Source organism: Crinia signifera, chromosome 2, assembly GCF_055691185.1.
Source record: "Crinia signifera chromosome 2, ASM5569118v1, whole genome shotgun sequence".
Classification (NCBI taxonomy): Eukaryota; Metazoa; Chordata; class Amphibia; order Anura; family Myobatrachidae; genus Crinia; species Crinia signifera.
The window spans coordinates 256,721,491-256,743,490 of NC_139218.1; the positions used below are offsets into that span (position 1 = coordinate 256,721,491).

Below are 22,000 nucleotides of genomic sequence, written 5' to 3' on the forward strand. Positions count from 1 at the left end.
TTTATGAATGATTCTTGGTCAGCTTTCAAATGGTTAATTTTGCTGTGTAGAGGCTTTTCATGAAGCTGATGAGGTTTTTTTTTCTCCAGTAACGAAAACTCGCTTTGATAACATAGCCAGACAAGTGATTGTAAGCTTCAGAAAGAAATTGTCAACCGGAAATGACCAGCCGAGTGTTGCCAAACTGAAATTTGCCACAACTTTGTATCACATACAATATGAGCTCCACAATCTGGATGATATTTTCAAAACCAATTCATTATAAAATGTATTTGATGCACTTTTAGATTACATACTAAAGTTTGAATAGCATCTACCATGCCGGTTCTTGTTAAACTTTAAAATCTGGGCGTGTTTTTTTTTTTACCCTGTATAATGAATAGAGTTTACAACAATAGGTAGGTGGTATTCAGGAATGCTCTTCATCAGTGATTACATTTTGATCTATATTCTCATGATTTGATTAACTTTTATAATGCCACAAATATTGGCAGAAAAGTCACAAAGTCAGCAGCAGCTGGAATCATAGTCAATGCTGTATCTCAGAGTTTACATCACCCATTCCATAGTGCAGACAGAGTTTAAAAAATAAATAGTACTTCAAACATGTAGGTCCAAATGTAATAGGGTGAGAGAATCAGAAAGTAAGAGATTTTGGGAAAGTTTTAATTTTTTTAAAGCGGCAATCATTTACACTGCAAAACCAGGCTGATTTTGCCATGTAATTGATTGCCGCATTAAAAAAAATGGGAAAACTCTCCTAAAATATCTCACTTTCTGATTCTCACACCCTATTACATTGGGCCTATAAAGGCCACCAGCCAATTAGTTCCCATATGTCATTATTAACCCCAGTCTATAGCATGACAGTTAGGTGCTGATTGGCTGGGGAAACAAAAATCACGGAGACCTGTTGGTCCACCCTCTGTGATCTTTCCATTGATAATGTAAGAATCCACTGTGGACTGTGAAAACCGTCACTCAGACCAAAAGAGAAAATGCCCCTTGATAAATTGCGAGTGAATTTTAAGTAGATCACTAATCGTTATCCATTTACAAATCCATACTCAATTTCCCAACCATCGAAGAGTTTTTGCCATCTGTGCAATTGTGAGAAGCTCTGAGGCTTCCTCTAATCTATAACTAGGACCATCTGGAAGTGGTCATTACAGAGATCACAGATGTCATCCTGTGCATGCCTGAATTTTTTCAGACACACTCAAAAATGTCACGTTTCAAACCGCAGGCGCAGCTTCCCATCAGTCAAGTTCCAGCCACATTGCGTTTACGATCTATACTCATTTTCAGTCAATAATGTACCTCATGCAAGTGAAGTGTGTACAGTACATGCACAATTATTCGATAATTTCTCGATCTACGAATTCACTGATTATCAATCTATGCTGAATTAGGCTTCTTATACCATTCTACGATGTGACTGTATAAGCTGCCGTAGCCATTGATATACCGTACAATGGTGTACAATGTACAATCACTGCTGTAAAGAACAGATACAGTAAATTTGTGTCTGTAAACCAGGGAAAAAAAATATCCTAGAAACAAGGAAACAAAACATAAGATAACAAACTAGTATAATTTATAAGAAAAATAACCCTGAGATGTTTGTATTTATCAATGTAAAAATAATTGTGCGGTTTTGCAAAGAAATTTAAAATGACTTCAGAAAGTAATTTGCAGGTCCTGTTAGGGAATGTTTTTGTTTATTACTTTTTTTAATAAACATATTTGTTTTTGTTTTTATTTTCATTGTATGGAAACAGTAAACAAAGTTTGCATGAATTATTTCACTTTTAGGAAAATCACTAATCATTCTGTTGCCAGACAAATGTGTTATGTTATTGCTGTGAGTTCATGCTGTTCTTGGAAGCTGCTGAGCTTTTCAAACAACATAAATAGCAACAATAATCTGTTACTCTATCCAACATTAATGGGATTCTGTTGCTTTTTTTTTTATTGCGCTGCAAAGAAGGCTAAAGAATGAAGGCTACTAGTGCCAGTCGTATTTCCTGGAAATGGACAAAATAATGGCTCCAGAGATCAGTTGTATGACATATCTGTAGACGGTTTTACAGTTTGGTATAAACTTTAAATTATAGCACTTTCATGAACTTGATGATCAGTGGCACTGATCCAGTCATGGGAACTTATTGGTAAGATAACTTTGGCAGCAAGTCTATCGTTGTATATCTCCCAAATCTCTGCACTGCTTGTAATATATTTTCCACATGACTGTATTATTCACCATCTGCTTTAAAAGAATTTGCACAAAAACTGGTGTGGGTGTTTGGGGATCCCAGCTTCATTATCATATTGTCAAGCCACAATATGAAATGCTGGCTGTAATTGTAAGCTATATGTAGTAGGAGGTATTTGCTGAGACTTTATTCAAATGAATGACTTGAAGAAGATATAGCACAGACAAATATGAGAAAGATCAGTATAAGATAGAGGGTTAATTATGTGCATTTTCTCATTTAAACCTGATATCACAGATATAATTTGTTTAGATTTTGAAGAAAAAGTTTAAGAATCCCTTAAAATGGAAATTTGAAGAATTCAGTTGTGTTATATATATGATGAAAACAAATTATAGTTGAAACGTTGCTTCACTTGCTCACCACTTAAAGATTGGTTTTCACTGAAGCTGGAGTGCAGCATTTATTTGTATTTGCGCTTCACAGTGTCATGCGGGCATCCACTGGGTATCTCTGAAAAAGATGGCGGAGCCGGATCATCTTGTCTGCTATATCTATCTATCTATCTATCTATCTATCTAATCTATCTAATCTATCTAATCTATCTAATCTATCTAATCTATCTAATCTATCTAATCTATCTAATCTATCTAATCTATCTAATCTATCTCTATCCTGATATAGTTTAGATTAGAAAGGACCCAGGTGCTAAAATAGTGGGCAACTCAGCCAAAAATTAGCAATATCTTTGGAATATTGGCAGTATTTTTTCTCAACTTTGGCAGCAAAATGTTCTCCTATGCCAGTTTTTGTTCAGTGTGGAAATCTTAATTTTACAGCTTCTATCACAAGCACCATCCATGTGGATGTACACTTTGCTCAGGGGTCAAGATAGAAACACCAGACTATGGGTCCTATACATTATGTTATTTATCAAGGGACAGATGGTCTTCAATAATTAAGCATCTAAATTGCTGTGAGTGGTGGGGCAATTCGACATTACTTTAGTGCGGACACAGGTGGAGCAAATCCTCACAACTACTTCAGGGGTAGATTTATTATAGCGGCGCTAAAAGGCGAAGCAGGAGGGGAGACCGACAAGATCTACTAAAATCTTGCCGCCGAAGCGGGGGAGCGCTAACTCCCCCCTCCAGTGATGTCCCCTCCAGCTGACAGCGCGTCAGTTAACACTGACGCGCTGTCTGCTTCTCCCCGGCCCGCTGGACTGTGCATGCGCGGGATCTCGCTACTCACGCGAAATCCCCAGTACAGCTCAGAGCCAGCAGTAGGGACAGCAGTGTCCCTGCTGTAGGCATAGGACATTGCCTTCTGCAGCTGTCAAAGTCGATAGCTGCAGGCGCCAGAATGGTCAGCGATGCTGACCGTTCATAAACTAGGCATGAGGCAGGTTCGCAGTACGAAATATCGTAGCTGCGCTATGCCTCCTGCCCCACAGCGCCGCACGTAAGACACCCGCTCAGCGGGTGTCATAGATCAGGGGAATCGGTATCCCATGCCATAAGGCATGGGGATAGCGCATATTCCCCTGATCGTTTGTTAATAAATCTACCCCTTAGTTTTGTTGAAACTTAACATTGCTCAACAGTGCTACTGCACATGTGTGATTTCCTGTGCATTCCTTGTCATAACTGAGATTCCCACAGTCCAAAAAATGTTGTACAACAGGACATGACAACAGGAATAAAAGATAAACTTGCTTGCTCAGTGTTTTTGACAAACCGCTCCTTAGCAAATGTACCCATACTGTAGGTATCAATTATATTGCTACCCTACACAACTTATTTACAATATTCTAGCATTGCAACAGTAGGAACCTTTTTGCTGTGCAGTTGTTTCCATCAGAATCCCTAAGCAGAGTATACGCGCAGAGTGGTACCAAGACAGAGGGGAAGGGGGTACTAATTACATGTGCCCAGGTCCTATGGAGGGGCCCAGTGGGGCTCCCCATAACCTGCCTGGAGCAGCTCTCCTAAACCAAGTACATGTTTCTGTAAATTATTCTATTTGTGGATGATCACATTTCGAGCAATTTGGCCACAACCCCTGAAAAGTATGTCCCTGGCCAGACTCTTGACTTCCCTGCAGGCGCGCGCACACACACACGGACATTGTGATAGCAGTTGTGACTACTTGTTTGTTTTGATTCTGTTAATAAATGCAATGAAAGAACCATATTTGCATACTGTATACTGTGAATGGTGACTCACAGATTAACTGCAACAAATTTACCAGCAAAGGATACAGATTCATCACATGATCATGACTTCTACAAGCTGATTGCTTAGTTTATCAAAGCCAATGCATAATAACAGTTGGTGATTATAGTTGTCCAATTTAGTTAGCATTAGCATGGTTATACAATTTAGCGGGAATTTGTGTTTCTGATCATGTAAGCAAACTGCAAAACTTGATAAAAGAAGGAAAGGTTACTCACTCACATAGAATTATTTCTGCAGGACAACCTGGGAAATTCAATGTATTTAATATTTAAAGTCCTGCTGTGGTGTTTCTAGCACAGGTCTGGTTTGCATATCATTGCTGATATACAGACCACACTGTGCTAGAAGCACTACAGCAGACAGCGACACCCCAGGCAGGGAACAGGAACTGCATGGGTTTTCAAAGATAGCAGGTGCTAGAATGAACACTACTCTGTATGAATATAATACGTTGGGTGGCTTCCTACACACCATTGCGCCCTCTGATATTTGCTTTACATCTATAAATATATATTAGTATATTGGACCCAGATCACATCAGTTTCTACCCTCAGCACTGTAATGTGCACTGGAATGTTCCAGGGGTGAATCAAGGTATCAACTATTTACAGGTATTTTAGGGGACTTGATATAGGCTTGAACAGAATGTTGCATATGTTACTCTATATCAATTTAATTTTAAAAGTGGTTTATTTTAGTTTTGTTATTATGCTACAGGTGGCTACTTGTTTAATTTATGTTAAAAAAAAAAATATTAATAAGAAATACAGTACATATTTATCAATCCAATATCTATGGAATGTGATTTATTCAGCCAGATTATATGATTTTTTTTTTTTATGAAGTATAATGCCAGTTACTGCTGGCCGGCCAGCACTGCAAGATGCCACATCCAGCCTTTGCCAGCATAAGCTACCAGTGGGGAGATGTAAATGAATATCCCCCTCCATTGTATACTTGCTGCTGAGATGAGCAGCTACTGGCAAAATCAACATTGCAATGATTGTTATTTTCCGGATGTCCCCGATGATGACGATCCAATGTTCAGATGTTTGAAATTTTGGTTTCATTCATCAGTTATATGCAGGGCCAGTGCAAGGCACCGGAGCGCCCCAGGCGAGTCAGGGTGGGGGCGCCCCGGTGCCCCAGGGGGGGGGGGGGGAGCGGTACCTGTGTTACACAGCTGGCGGCTGGCACTGTTCATATAGCTGTCGGCCCGCTCCAGCACCTGCAGGGACGCAGACAGCTATATGAACAGTGCCAGCCGCCAGCTATAACCCTCCATGCTAGGGGTGAGAGGCGAACTGCCGCCCTCCAGGTGCCGGCGCCCTAGGCAAATGCCTAGAGCTGCCTGGTGGTGGCGCCGGCCCTGGTTATATGGTTGACAGGGGAGCCAGAATGTTTTCAGCTTGGGGGGAGGAGCAATAAAATTATTTCATTCTGATGCCTCTGTTGTGCCAGCCTCCTCTCCCCTTCCCTCTAGTATGGGGAAGTGCTTACTTACAGTGTATTGCTGCAGGGTGCAGTGCCCCTTTTGTATTAGCCTGGGAGGAGGCGTGGCCATGCTGAGCTCTCCCCCTTCCCCGATCTGATGCCACTGGTGGTTAAGGATATCCAAGAATAGCTATTTCATTCCAATTCTTCTCTATAAAAGAATGACATTTAAACTTGAAACCGCATATTTACCAAACTTGCACAATTAATTAAATTTATCTCAAAGTTTATCACTGAAAGGTAAATATAGTTAAAACCTAAATTTGCTAATACATATGTAATACATACACGCGCACACAGACACACATATATTTTGACAGGATCCAGGTAACCTCAGTGCTTTGATGTGATAATGCTAGTCTCTGTGGTACCATGCTTTCCTCATATCTTCAAAATAAGCAGGTTACCTATGAATACGTTTCTTTCTGAGTGTATGATATACAATGTTTTCAGACTGTTGCACTTATGGATTTTTATCTAATTTGGAACTTTGTAATATTTTTGTATCAATTGAAAAACAGGATGAAATTGCCCGCCTGTCAGCTCTGAAGCCTGACATTGGATCCTTGCAAGTTCAGGGACAACAATTAAAAGAAAAGGAGCAGAGGCCAATTTTTCTGGATGCAGATGTAGCAGCTTTTCTCAACCACTATAATCAAGTTCTTTCCAACTTGCAATCTAGAGAAAAACAGCTTCAGAACAGTAAGTGCTAATAGCAAACCTCCTCAAATATAACACTGTAGCTAAACAATGTTGTGCTGTAACCTGATTGACTTGTTTGGGCAGGTCCGGTGACAGGGAGGTCTAGGGGGGCAACTGTGATGGCCCGTACAATTCTGAGGGACCCCAGAGGTACTGTAGAGCATGGCTGCGATGGCAGTGATGTACACCATCTGTGCCCCGCTGCAGCTGTCCATCTGCCTGTACTATCTGTGTGGTCACACCATTGTCTAAAGGATGTGCTGTGCCATAGCCTGTATTGTGCATGCACCACAGCCTGTACTGCAGCCTGGTGGCACAGCACATCCTGTACATAAGACAGACGTGGTGGCGGAACCACACATATAGTAGAGGCGGACTGCTGCGGTGGAGCACAGGTGGCGGCCCGGCTCTGTGCACCTGCCCTGGGAAACAAGCATTCAACCCCCTGGACAAACCAACCTTGGCAACGAGCATGTAATCCACCCTGGGCAATGAGCATGTAAACTCCACCTGACAACATGCATGTAATCCCCCTCCCCCTGGGAAATGAGCATGTAAAATCCAACAAGCAATGAGCATGACATCCCTGGCAACGAGCATGCAACCCCTGGCAATGAGCATGCAACCCCTGGCAACAACCATGTAGTTAAGCATCACTTATATGGCAGCGTTATTTCACTGCTTTGTGAGCCAAGTAACGCCACCCTCTGGGCGCGGAAATGCTTGCACCTTGCTGGATGCCGAATGTCCTCGCAGGGCTGCAAATGGATGTTTTGCATAAACATCCATTGGCTTGCATGCTGGCGTGAAATCATTTGATGGTCGCCGACCATTAAATGATTTTTGAAGCACTCACTAATCTAAGTCACTCTGTCACTCTCTGATTAGCGGTGCCCTGCTCTGTGAACAGGAAGGGCAGCTGACATCCAGTAACGTCAGCTGCCCACCCACAGAAGACAGGTATCACTGTGTGCGCCTCGGAGACTATGCTAAGTCTCAAAGGGCACCTGCAATAGAATGAGGGCCAATATGTAATAGACATTATGGTTTGTGGTATAATATAATGGGCATTATGATGTGTGGCATAATATATAATAGGCATTAACGTGTGTTGCATAATATGTAATGGGCATTATGGCATGTGGTATAATATGTGATTGGCATTACAATGTGTATTATAATGTGTAGTAGGCATTACCATGTGTGGTATAATATATAGAAGGCATTACGGTGTAAATTTTTGTGGAACGCACTGTTCCTATTTTTATAAAGAGGGAGATGGCATTAAAACTCTGTGTAATGGGGGGGGGGGGTTTGAAGGGGGTATTCTCATTTGATAGGATGGGTGTAATGAGAATGGGGGTAGGTGCACTCATTTGCCGAGGTGAGGGTGGGGAGTTTTAATAATGTGGGAACTCCAATTTAAAAGAATAATTGTCTGCATTCATAATTGTCAGTTCAGACATGAGGCTGTCTGTGCTGTGGGCAGCTATTATATGGTCCTTTTTGCCACCAAAGTGGTATATTTTTGTTTCTTGTTCGCCAAATAATTTATACATTTACATTTTTTAAATAAATACATACATTATTTGGGCTGCATTTTATACGCCCCAAAAATCAGCTCATACATTATCTTCTCTATTAGGCCTTATATCAAACTAATGGTCCTTTTCTCCATAACCCCTTGGGAAAATAATAGAAATTGGATCATTTACCATCATAATTTTTCCTGATACACTTGTAAAACTCCAGTGTCCATCCTGGCTGTTCCACTAACTTTATGTACCATGACTAACTGCATTTATTCTGTGGTGTGTGTGCTTTGTAGCATAACATTTGCTCTACACTCAGCACTACTGGGATGTGTATTAAGGAAGACCTGCAATAATATAGTGCAATGCTGCTCTAAAACATGGTGACCTGTGCAGTCTTTATTATCCGCTATGTGGCTTTATTCAGCAGGAAACACTTCGTAATAAAACTTCCTCCTCCTGGTGCTTCCTAACATTCTCTATGGAGACATCCTGATTGCTGGCATGATTAGCAGAGGCTAGTGTCTCATGATTTGTACATATGTACAGTCACATCAAGCAGAAGGTTGGGGGGCGAGGAAGGTTTTAAATAACAGCATTTTTATACTGAATGAAAACTCTTGCAGAAACCAAGCTACTCATTTTACATTTATATTTTACTAGACAATAATGCTCTGTTGTTGCTGCATGTGAGAAAGATGCATTTAAATATAAATCTAGAAGCCATGGTACACAGAAGCAAAAATTAATATTGCATATTAAGACAATATAATTACTATAGGTATAAAAAGCTTTTCACAATGGCCCTGGCCTAATTACTTCTCCCATCCCTTCTATAGTTTGTTGTAACTGTCTTACACACTGTGCTAAATTTACTATCATTTGGCCTTTATGGTATTTTTGCATATTCTTTACAGTCATTTTTTTCAACACCAGTCTGATACGGCATCATATATCTACTAATGGTAATTGTTATTATGTTAGGAAAAATTCATGCCAATTTTGTTACGATGTATATCTTTTAGGATATATCTAAACTTTCCTATATTGTTTTATTTGTAAGTACAGTAGTATCCTCTATTTCAAATAACGTTGTATGCAAATCTAGAAATTCAAAACACATCAATATTTTTAATCCTAGGGTATGATGATATTTTGTCACAAGACAAATGTATAAGTGTAGACTTATGCAAATCATTTAATAGCGTTGTCGAATGATGTATTACATACTAAACTGTACAGTTTCATTTAGCCTGCTGGGGTTTGTATACACTTTTATTATTTGTGCAAGATTTAGCAAGCTAGTTTTATTACCCATAATTTCTTATCCTTTATCTACAGACACATTTCTGTTTTATATTCACTTAGGTTTTTGTATTATTGATTGTAGCTCTTGATTTTAGAAAGAAGCATTAATCTGTGTTTTTTTTTAGCCTTTTGTAATGATAATCTTCTAAAGACAGTTTCATGAGTTTGTTTCCCAGCTACGGATGCCCAGATTTCAGCATAGCATTGAAATTAATGGAGCAATAGCCATCTGCAAAGCAGTGTACTGTTGTGCGTTTGCCCGTGTGTACGCATCATGAATGAGCGCGACTACATCTGTGTAATATAAGGTTATGGTATAAGAGATAGACAATGTCTAGGTCGACCACTAATGGTTGACACTGACTAGGTCAACACATAAAAATGGTAGACATAACATAGGTCGACATTGTCAGATTGTCGTCACACGCTTAAGGTCGACATGATCATTTCTGCACCCACAAGGTCAACCCACATTTTTCACGTTTATGTTGTCGTCTACGTAAGGATGGACACTGTATAAGTGTGCCACGTCCACTCACATGGCTCACACTATTATGGTCTCACTCTATTCCCACTGGTTGGTTTACCTACAAAAAAACCATGAAAAACGCGTGTTGACTCTTTTGGTGCCCCCATGCCCATCTCGACCTTAAGCTTGTGTCAACCTTCTGTTAATGCCAACCTATGGTAGGCCTACCATTTCAAGGTGTTACCTAGTCACTGTCAACCTAGACATTGGGACCGCTTACCATAATAGAACCCTCATTAAAGTTAGTAGGCATCAGGAGCTAAAGCAGAGTTTCCCAAACTACCCATACATTCCAGCTTTTGATTATATGCATTCTTAAGCACTTAATTAATACCTACTGTAAGTCAGTTTAACAATATAATCTGAGCACAAGTCTGGATATCCTTAAAACCTGGGCTGTAATGGCGGAGATTGGGAAACTCTGAGCGAAACAATTCTTTTAAATTCAAATATCCTTTATCCGAACTTGCATTGACAGATTACAGCTGTTGTGTTAATATTGCCACATGAATTGCTATAGCAAGCAGCCACCTCTCCACAGAAATAGTTTGTGCAGGATAGTTATTTTTTGTTATTGCCTTTCCACCTTAATGGCAATTTATGCATTTTTTCTTTACACAAAACTGAGCTTGAATGTTCTTTTATATCTGTCTTTTAGCTATCAAAGCCAGTAAGTAGATTGATGTTTTGAATTTTATTCCTGAAACTTCCATGCAGGAAAAAAAAATAATCTTATTAATTTTTTATACACACACAAAAAAATCATTTTTAAATGCTTTAAAGATGAATTTGCTTTAAAATGTGAAAACAGAATTCTTAATGAAAGGCGCTTTTATAGGAAAGGGGGTATTGGTATGCGGAAGCTCTGCCAAGTCATCTTTCCACTTTGTAGGATGAAAACAAAAGCCGCAATTTAGCATTGCTCAAAAGTATGATGAGTCTGTTTAATTGTTGTTAATGCCACAATTTTGTGATTATTTAATCGATAATCATCTTTTATTCTACCTTTTTTATTTGCACTATGCTTTTATTTTTATACATTTATACTGTAATATGGGCTTTTTCAAGGGGAACTTTTATCCTAAAACATACAGTATTGTTTGATTTTGTTCTATATTGTTATCATTTCAATTAACATGAAACACATGGCCTATAATGTATTCATATTTGCTAGCGTAGAATAGTACACACTATATCATGGTAATTTCCCTTTATAAGGTGAACAGTAGAGGTGTGTGCCTTTCTGTGACTGTGGGCCAGATTCTCTAAGCTTCAAAAGTGATAAAATGGAGAGTAATAAACAGCCAGCCAATCAGCTCCTACCTGCCATGTCACAGGCTGTGTTTGAAAAATGTCAGGCAGGAGCTGATTGGCTGGCTGTTTATCACTCTGCATTTTATCACTTTTGAAGCTTAGAGAATCTGGCCCTGTATCAGTAGACTTACCTTCATGGGAAACCTTCATATATACAGTATATTCCATAAGTCCTGCACTAGCACTCATCCAGTGTTATTGGTGGGGGTGCCCAAAGGTACACAGCTAATGCTGTGTCCACAAATAAGTCTAGAACTTTGCAAAATGAAGAAAGAGCACTCACCCAAACTGTACAAACTTTGATATAAAGTCAGGCTTCAAAATCAGCCAGGCTCCAGTCCCTTAGATAGTCTGAACTTGTTGGCTATTGAAGTATGATTTTTCCAGCTGCCGGTTTTGTCCATCCCCTGACCAAGGTCCTTGCTACAGGACTGAAATGTTGGGGACGAACCTCACAGGTTCAGCATACCTCCCAACAGTCACAATTAATGTGGGAAAGTCCCGGTTTTCAGGGATGTTCCTGTGCCCCTTCCGCGACCAGCAGTGTCCCACGGCAGTGGTGAATAAACACTGTGCGCATGTGCAAAGCGTCTATTCCCACAGCCAGGGGGGCTGGGGGCATGGCTAGAGGCTCACAGAGCCTCTGGTCTGTGAGTATAGGCCATGCCCCCTTTCTGGATAGCCATGCCCCCTAATTTTTGGGCGCCTGTGTCCCTCTTCAGGGACCATAAAAGTTGGGAGGTACTGTATGGGTTCAGTAATCTTTTTTCTTGTTGCTGCATATCAATCTTGAAATAAACAAAGTTACTTTTTTTCAAAGTTTGTACTGTTTGGGTGAGTGCTGTTTCCCCACTTATTACTACTACATTACAATTGTCTTTGCAAGACAAAGCTGCGAAATGAACTTTATACAAAGAAATACTATTAATAATAAGAAAACAAAACAACATTAATTATTTTCATCAGTTTTAGACAGTTTACCTCCAACACAGTACAAGGAGAAAATGAGCACTATCCTTCTGTGGATCCAGCAGTCTGAAACCAAACTTGCTATACCTCAGGTCACTGTTACTGAATGTGAAATCATGGAACACAGACTCAGGGAGCTAAAGGTATGTCGAGCATGGTAATGTATCAACAGTGAATTCCTATTTTTCTCTGTTGAGTTAAGTATTTATGTAATATATATAACAGGGCAAATAATATTTTTATACTATATGAAAGAAAATAACTTCCAAATATTAAAGCATAATGAGGTTTTGCCAGTCGCACTGGTTTAAAGATATGTTTGATGTGTGATAAGACCCCTTTATCTGTTCATCAATTAATGATGAATAGTCATTAATTGACAGTATTTTAACAAAGAAAAATATTGTCTTACACGTGGTGCACCAGAGAAATGAGGACCAATCATAAAATATAACTTTTAAAAAACTGCGCCATATAAAACCAAAATATAACTTTTTTTTTTTTTTTAAATGCTTTTTATTAAGGAATTTTTGTTCTGGCATGTAAAACAATTGGTTTACAGATATATGTTTGTACATACTTTGACAATAAAACATAAACAATAAAATGTTAGATATTGTGTAATAAGTCATATCTTGTATAATAAGTCATATCTTGTCGGGTTCTCCTGGGTAATTTTTCCAAGAATAAAGCATTATCGTAATGTAATAAAACTTGAGTCCGTTCAATTTCCTCCTGCTCTTTAGCAAGTATTTAAGATTTCTAAGTTTCTTTATGTTCAGGAGATAACCCGGAGATAATATTCAAGGATATGCCTCTAGAATGCAAACAATTCTTAATTTCTAAACAATTGGGTGTACAGACATAGAGATACTACTAGGGGGGGGGGGGGGTCAAAGAAAATAACGACGAAGGATGTAAAAGAAAAAAGGGGGGGAGGGGGGGTGGGTAGGGTCAGGGGTAGGAGGGGGGGGGGAGGTATGGACGGTCCAACCAGTCTTCACATTTTCTATCTCATAAAAGACATAAGAATTCTCATATCAATTTTGCTAATATTTCAATGTTATAAATTTACACGTTTACACACACACCTTTAATTAGTTACGACATAATAATAGACATTATATTCTTATTTTTATTACAAACAAAGTAAATAAGAAAATAAGAAAATGGAAATCAGGTAAAAGATTCTACTCAGATCAAGAGTCGTTCAATGGGGTTTTGTTTTCGAAAACCGAGGAGATATGTTCTCTTATTTGAGCGTCCAATGTGTTAATGAAAACAGACCACTTTTGATAGAAGGATTTCGCTCCATTCACCAAGTCCAGCCTAGCATAGCGCCTCTCAAAGTACAACATTTGTAAAAGTTTTTGTTTGAGTTGCGCTATGGTAGGAGCTGCTTTTTTCGTCCACTTTATTAATATACATTTTCTGGCTGTAGTGAGTATCATTATAATTAAGGATATCTCCTTCTTGTTAAAAGTGTGGAGGTGCCAATCTTGATATGAAATTCCCATATATGCAGCTCTGTTTGGGGTAAATTTAGTGTGGAACATGCGGTTTATAAATTGTAGAACTTTGTTCCAATATATTTTTAGTTTATAACAGTCCCACATGTTGTGTGAGAAATCAGCATTACTTTTTCCACATTTAGTGCATTGCCCAGTTTCTTCTGGGACCATATGTTTTCGTCTAGACGGTGTAATGTATGCCCTATGTAGTGTTCTTACGTACACCTCCTGTAAATATACAGATTTTAGGGACCTAAGGTTTATTTCATGTGCTTCTAACATTGTACTAACTTGCGATATCTCTGGAATATCTAAATTCCACTTTGTTTTGAGTACATTCCATTGCGGGTCGATGTCTATTTCTTTGGTCATTAGTATATTATATAGATATTTCACTTTATAAGGTTTTGCTATAATATAATTGAATAAGGAGTCTAGATTTGTGATTTGGGTAGTTAGGGTTATGGGGTTAGATGACTTCATTTGTAGGTCTAAGGATATTAAATAATGTCTTGCTTGTAAAAACATGAATAAATGAGATTTTGGTAGTGTATATTTTGAGGCCAAGTATTCAAAAGAGTGCATATTGCCTCCTGGGTCAAACATTTTTGACGAATTGTCCAGTCCTTTTTCCTTCCACTTTACGTATCCCGGGGTTGAAAGAGAAGGGGGGAATAGAGGATTTCCCCATAATGGGACATGTGATGTAAGAAGGGGTTTCCTACGAGTTTTTTTGTTGATTTTTAACCAAGCCGTATAGGTATCATGGAAGAGTATGTGGGATTTTATTTTCTTTGGAATCATAGAGGTGGTCAACTGGATAAGAGCACTAGGAGCATAAGGGGCAAATATCGCGCTTTCTAGTTTATAGTCAATGTACACAGCTCGTGTTAAGATCCAGTCAGCAAGATATCTATAGTGTATCGCTAATGAGTATGCATGTAAGTCCGGGTGGCCTAGCCCTCCTTGGGATTTTAGTGTTTTAAGCTTACTTTTCGCTATTCTGGCTCTTTTGTTTTGCCAGATAAATTTTAAAAATAATGAGTCTAATTTCGCGATATCTGATGCTGATAGGGTGATCGGTAACATTTGCATGTTATAGAAAATTTTTGGGAATATTATTGATTTTATAACAGCTAGTCTTCCTAGTAGAGAAATTGGTAAGTCTTTCCATGCTTCTAATTTGGTAGTTATTTTCGTGATAACCGGAGCAAAGTTTAGGACATATAGCTTGGAAAGATCTGCAGGGATTTGGACTCCAAGATATTTGAAATGTGAGGTGTTTACTAGGAATGGTATGTCTGGATTATTGTACAAGTATGGGTCAACAGGGCCTAAGGGCAAGATTTCTGACTTACTTAGATTCACTTTGTAACCCGAGAGAACACCGAAGGAGCGGATGAGGTGTAGGAGAGCGGGTAAGGACTGGGAGGGTTTAGTTAAAAAAATAAGAGTGTCGTCGGCGAATAGTGCAATTTTTAATTCTTCTTTACCTACTTGTATTCCTTGAATCAGAGGAGATGTTCTCACTGCTACCGCGAAGGGCTCGATAGCGATTGCAAATAAAAGGGGGGAGAGCGGGCAGCCCTGTCTGGTTCCTCTGGCGAGAGTGAAAGGGGTTGAGATAGTTCCATTACAAGCTATTGTAGAGGCTGGGGTAGAATATAAGGTGCGAATTAAGTTAATAAATAAAATTGGAAAACCAAATCTAGACAGGGTATTAAAAAGATGCGGCCATAACACCATATCGAAAGCCTTCTCGGCGTCCAGCGTCAAAACTGCACCAGACGCCGAGGAGGCTGCCGAGTCGGGACTTAGCTGCTGTATAGCAGCCAAGACTCTTCTGACATTTACGACTGAATGTCGTCCCGCAATGAAGCCTGTTTGGTTTTCATGAATTATAAAAGGCAAAATAGGGGTAAGTCTTTCTGCTATGATTTTAGTAAAAATTTTGTAGTCAACGTTGAGTAACGATATTGGCCTATATGAACTTGTTAAATTTAGGGGTCGTCCTGGTTTTGGGATTACCTTTATTATCGCGTCGGAAAAGTGGTCAGGTAAGGTTCCACTTAAAATAATTTCATTAAAACACTTTGTAAGTGGTTCAGCGATTAAATGGGACATGGCTTTGTAAAACTCATTCGTAAACCCATCGGGTCCTGGGGCCTTGGCTAGTTTCAATTTCCCTATTGTCTTTAAAACCTCTTCTTTTGTTATTGGATGTATCAGGTTTTCTATCAGATGTTTCGGGACTTGTGGCATTGGGATTGAGTCCCAATAATTTACTGGAGGGTTTAAACTAGATTCCAGTGTGTGGGGATCTTTTAGCATCCGCTCCTTCGGGGTCTCTACAGGTGGAGAGTATAATTTTTGGTAATAGTCTCGAAATCTCTCAACTATTTGGATATTATTTTTTGTAAATGAGCCATCAGGTTTTAAAATAGGTTGAACGGTATTTTGGGATCTTGAACCCTGAAGCAAATTAGTCATAAGCTTGCCCACTCTGTTTCCAAACTTGTAGAATTTTGCATTTACATTGAACAAATAGTTATCAGCCTGAAGCTGGAGATATTCATCATATTTAGCTTTAGATAGTTGGTATTTAGATTTGTTTTCTAATGTAGGGGAAAGTTTGAAGTTTTGAAAATCTAGTGTTAAATTAGTTTGTAGAGCCCTACATTCTGTATTTTGTTTTTTCTTTAGTCTCGAAACATGTGCTAGGACTTCTCCTCTTATTACAGCTTTTGCTGCTTGCCAAAAAATTTTTGGGTTATCAACTTCGTGTTGTGAGTTATCAGTAGCATAATTTGACCACGTTTTGGTTAATTTCTCTCTGAGTGCCTTAGATTGAGCAAGATGGGAGGGGAATCTCCATTGGGGTGAGGATTTTTCCTTTTGGGATAGAGTTAAATTTATAGTAATTAAACCATGATCTGAAAGTGTTGGGGGAAAAATCTGGGCTGTAATAAGGTTTGGGAGGTACGGTTCAGGGATTAGTATGTAGTCCAATCTCGACCACGTTTTATGTGTCAGGGATAAGCATGTATAATCTAGTTCGATAGGATTAAGTGTTCTCCAGGAGTCTACCAAGTTAAAACATTTAGCAAGATATGGCACTCCGATTTTTGGCAGAGTAATTGGGTTTTTTGGTGGGGGGGGGTGCGGTCTAAAACAACAGATGATAGTAAGTTTAAGTCTCCACACAGTATAAGAGATTTAGGGTCATAATTATATAGTTTGGAAATAATATTTGTAAAAAAGGATCTCTTATACTGTGTTGGTGCACACACATTACATATCGTGAACACTTTATTAAACACTTCTATAGATATTATGGTGTATCTGCCTGCAGGGTCCGACTCCTCCTTAAGGATTTTTATATTCATTTGTTTTTTTGCGAGGATAACTACCCCGGATGATTTAGAATTTAGATAGGCTGAGCCTAAAACTTCCCACTTCATTATTCCCAGTTTTTTGATCTCAGGAGGGAGGAGGTGTGTTTCCTGCAAGCAGATCAAGTCTACTTTTTGTTTGCCCAAGTAGGTTAGTAATTTGCGCCTCTTTGCTGGAGTGTGTATGCCTCTTATGTTTAATGAGCCTATAACAAGAGACATATTAGTTTGAATTCAGTTATTCTGCAACAAAATGTGGGACTGGTTTGGACTAAGACAAGGAGGAATACACAGGGGAAGAGGGAGAGGGGTGAGACAATAAGGACACAGTGGGCAAAAAAGGCTAACAATACAAAAAGGACATAAAGGACTAGGAAAAGAAACAACATATTGATACTAGCTTAAGTATTTGTTAAACGAAGTTAGTGTAGCAATAGAACTCTTAAGATCTAAAATGTGCTTCTAAATTAGATCCCATAACTAATACAACTCTATACCGGCTAACGTGTTTTGCCTCCGTCAGCCATATTCCTCCTTTCTATACTCCTCCATAAGGAGTCTGGGGTGTAAGCAATTTAAACAATTTTAAACATTTTTAAGCGTTTTAAACATTCTAAATCCCGTATTGGGGTTTCCCACAGTGCCTGGATTAAGATAATCCTGAAATGAGAATAAGATCAAGAAAAAGGTGATACAATTACGGTTCAGTCCGGTGCTGGTATATCTGAGATGTCATTGGCGTCTTGTTCATTTTCAATTCTGTCCACGAAGTTCTTGGCTTCTTGCGGCGAAGTGAAGTCTTTGAAGCCCAAAGGTGTGAAGATTCTTAGGCGCGCTGGGTACATCATGTAGAATTTTGTATTGGTCTTTACCAGCTCAGAGCAAACTGGGTTGAAGGATCTGCGGGTTTTAGATAGTTCTAACGAAAAATCTTGATAAAGTCGGATAGTATGAGAGTCCCAGGTAATAGGGTTGATCTTTCTTGAAGCCGCCCACAGTAGCTGTTTGTGTAAAAAGTTCAAAACTTTAAAGATCACCACTCTCGGCTTTGCTGTAGGTTGGGGCTGTAGGTTCCCCATTCTGTGGACTCTCTCAACAACTAGGTCTGCGCATTCGTTTTCCACTTTTAGGAGTTTTGGCAAGGTATTTCTCACAAAGTGCTCTAACTGAGTACCTTTTAAAGTTTCAGGCAGGCCTGTTATCCTTAAGTTGCATCTCCTTGCTCTGTTTTCTATGTTTTCCACTGATTCAGTGAGTCTTCTATTTTCTGCTTGGAGAGTTTTTACAGAGCGTTGTAATGAAACAATTTGATCTGCATTGTCACTTATTCTGGTTTCTGCTGTATTGACACGGCAATTAAGAGTGTGTATCTGTTCTGTGATGTCAGTTACAGCTTTCTGAAGTAGTGGGGCCATAGTGGTGTGGATAGCTTCCACTAAGTCAGAATATGAGAGCGAAGGAGAGCCTGTTATAGATGGTAAAGAGGACATATCTGTGGCTTGATCTCCTATTGCTTTTTTTGCAAGCGGGGTGCCCTGGGTATTGTCTGGGTTTGGGACTAGGGAGTGTTCTCCCCTTCTTTTTTCTTGCCTCTGCTGTTGAGGAGATTGCAGATTTTGGGTTTGTGTTTTAGCTGGAGGTGGTGGGGATTTGAATTTGTCCATGATGCTTGGCTGGTGTCTGGGGGATCTAGAACGGGATTTCCTTCGGGCAGACAGCTTGCAAGATTATGGTGGAGGATTAGGCGACTGAGCAGCTTAGGTGAGATATTTATTCCAGCTTATCTAAGCGGTGAATGGATTAGTTAGCATGCATAGGTCCATCAGTCATGGTGTCTCCCCAGGAGCTTACATAGGTTAATGAGTTCAATTGCGTGGGTCAGATAAAATAACCAATAAGTAGTGGTTGCTTTAGGTAGGGTATTTTGGTAGCTGTACCAATATGCGTGCTTGCAATTTTTGTAATAAGCACCAAGCTTAGTGTGGGTTAGAGGTTCAGCATATGAAGCAGCTTACCCTGCAAGATGGCGTCTGTGGTGGAGATACTGCGTTCTGCAGCGTGTCAGCGTTTCTCTCTCTCTACAGATCTGCTGCGTTCCGTAGGTAAGTCAGTGCTGGGCACCGGTGATTACAGCTTTCCCTCTCCGCTCAAGGCACTGCGCTGCTGTTATGCCTGTGCCGAGCGGGAGACGCTGTGTCTGTGTCTCGTGTGTATAATGGCGGGGTCCAACCGCCTATGGCGTCTCCGTGATGCTGCGGTGCGCAGGGTGAAGCTGGGTTTGGAAGGATACCCTCACCTTGTTCTTGGTGTTTGCGGGGTCTTATGGTGGTATTTTGCGGCAGGGGAGGCAAGGAAATCAGCTGAAATTTGCATTTTCTGCTGTCTCTGGAACGGAGCTCAGCTTTCCTGCTTCCTTCTTCCTCGCGCTCCAGGCCACGCCCCCCAAAATATAACTTTTAAAAACTGCGCCATATAAAACCAAAATGACTTATGGGAGTGACTAGAAACGGTAAGTGTGTTAAAAAGGATATAGATCCTAATGTAGTGGGACCCCAGCAGGGCCGGACTGGGACCAAAAATCGGCCCTGGCATTTTTAGAGCACACAGGCCCACCTGTAGTAGGCGTGGCATCACAAAAAGGAGGCATTACACTGCCCATTACACATTATGGAACACACTGTTATGCCCATTACACATTATGGAACACACCATTATGCCCATTCACATAATGCCATACACCATTATGCCCATTCCACATTATGCAGCACACTGTAATGCCCATTACACATTAAGCTCACACCATAATGCCCATTACACAAAATTCTGCACACCATAATGCCCATTACATAAAATGCTGCACACCGTGATGCCCATTACACAATATGCTGCACACAGTTATGCCCCATAGACGCTGCGGCGTCATGACGATAAAATGGTAATGACGTCTGGGGCGGCGCAGACTGTGCTGACCAGGACTGGAGGCAGCGGAGCGTGCTCAGAAGCGGCTGCCACCGCGTCATGGTAATGATGGGCTGGGTGGCCGGGTAGAGCAGACTGTGATGGCCAGACAGCAAGGACTGGAGGCAGCTGGCGGGCTCAGGAGCGGCAGCATTGTCATGATGTCAAGACGCTGTGGCGTCGTGGCGTCAATATGCAAATGACGCGGTGGCCGTCACAGTGATGGACAGGGAGGCAGCGGGGCGGGCACAGGTGCCGTATCACTGCAGCTAAAGTTCTGCATAAAATCGGCTCACAAGGCCATCGGCCCTTCTGGCATTTGCCAGAACTGCCAAATGGCCAGTCCGGCCCTGGACCCCAGTGTCAGTATATCCCTTTTGTCAGTATAGCACTATCCTAAAATTAGGTCAGTGCGTCTTATCATATATTTAATGTATTATGTATTCCACATATATGTATCTGGGCAGCTACGCAGGTAGATCTCAGGTCGGAGAGTAATGTAGCTCTCTTCTCCCCAACCCTGCGTAGAGTATACTGTTGGTGCCTGATATTAAACACTGCATGTATACCTAAGGGCAGCAGACTGCTTCTGTATATGAGCGTATATAAGCAAGTTAGCAGCTATACAGGACTCCTGTGTGGTCGGTTCCAGCGGCTAACACCTGATGTGGACAGTCATCCAAATGTCATAGCGATGCCGTCACCGGACCCACAGCGAGCATCGGCCGTTTCCTGTCCTCCAGAGGGGGAGGCGCGGGGTACATGCGTTTGAGCACCACCACGCTGACAGGCGCCGGAGTATGGAGAGAGACCACGGTCAGTGAATTACACCGCAACTCTCACCCGACAGCCCCTCTGGTTGCGAATGCTACAAGAGTGCTCTGAAATAAGGGTTTTGTTAATACAGATCAAAATGCATTCAAGGGGAGGAAACGCTGGGGTTCACACAGTTTCATCAGGACCAGTTAAAAGTAATTTTTTTATGATTGGTCCTCATTTCTCTGGTACACCACATGTAAGACAATCTTTTTCTTCTTTAAAATATTCCAAATGTTATTTGATTAATTTTAGTGTATTACTTGCCGTAAATCTAATGACCATATATATCCTATAGATTGTAAGCTTGCGAGCAGGGCCCTCCTACATTTTGACTGTCTGTAAATACCCTGTTTTGTTGTATCACTGTCCCCTATGTAAAGTGCAACGGAATATGCTGCGCTATATAAGAAACTGTTAATAAATAAATAAATATACCCCTACATAGTAGTGTTTATGTATATTGGACCTCATTCAGGTCCCTTCTGCATTTCTGCACATGTGCAGACACATGGTGTGGATTTTTTTTTAATTAATTATTTCATAACACCTCAGCATGATCAGAAGTTTAATGAACTTTATATTTGTTACTTGATTAAATAAATTGTGGATCAATTAAATTATATATGTATTGTTTATTTTCTAATTTGATTTAGGTATTCAAACAAGACCAATATTTCTGCCTAGTAGAAATATAGACCCGTCACTATTCAATCTGGACCTGAAATGCCCAGAATCGCAGCTGCAGATTCAGCTATATAAAAAGCTAAATCTGTTAATAAGCGGCTGTTTCTGCGTAAAAACATATGTATTTGCGGATCCATGTCTTTTACGACTTTTGGGTTGTTTCCAAAAGTTAGGAAAAAAGAAACAGTACAATAGATCAAATGATAATTCAATCTCTTTTGCGTGATAGCAGACAATATCCGAGGATCGTAAATATCGTACGGGATTGAAAACTCCCATTCCTTTTAAAACTAATTTACCATGTTTTGTAAGACGTTGGGTGAGATTTAATA

At 40.1% G+C, this 22,000-nt stretch overlaps 1 protein-coding gene across 13 annotated transcripts in view; it reads left to right on the plus strand.

Moving 5' to 3' along the window:
• Nucleotides 1-22,000, plus strand: part of DMD (dystrophin) — a 1,973,025-nt gene that overhangs the window by 762,549 nt on the left and 1,188,476 nt on the right. For all 13 annotated transcript variants that reach the window (XR_014470468.1, XM_083174338.1, XM_083174337.1 and 10 more), the window contains 2 exons: nt 6,472-6,652; nt 12,302-12,447. Coding sequence is in view for 12 of the 13 variants with exons in the window: in XM_083174338.1 (XP_083030464.1) it covers nt 6,472-6,652; nt 12,302-12,447 (327 nt within the window). In the remaining variant the exon portion in view is untranslated. The remainder of the gene's footprint in view (nt 1-6,471; nt 6,653-12,301; nt 12,448-22,000) is intronic.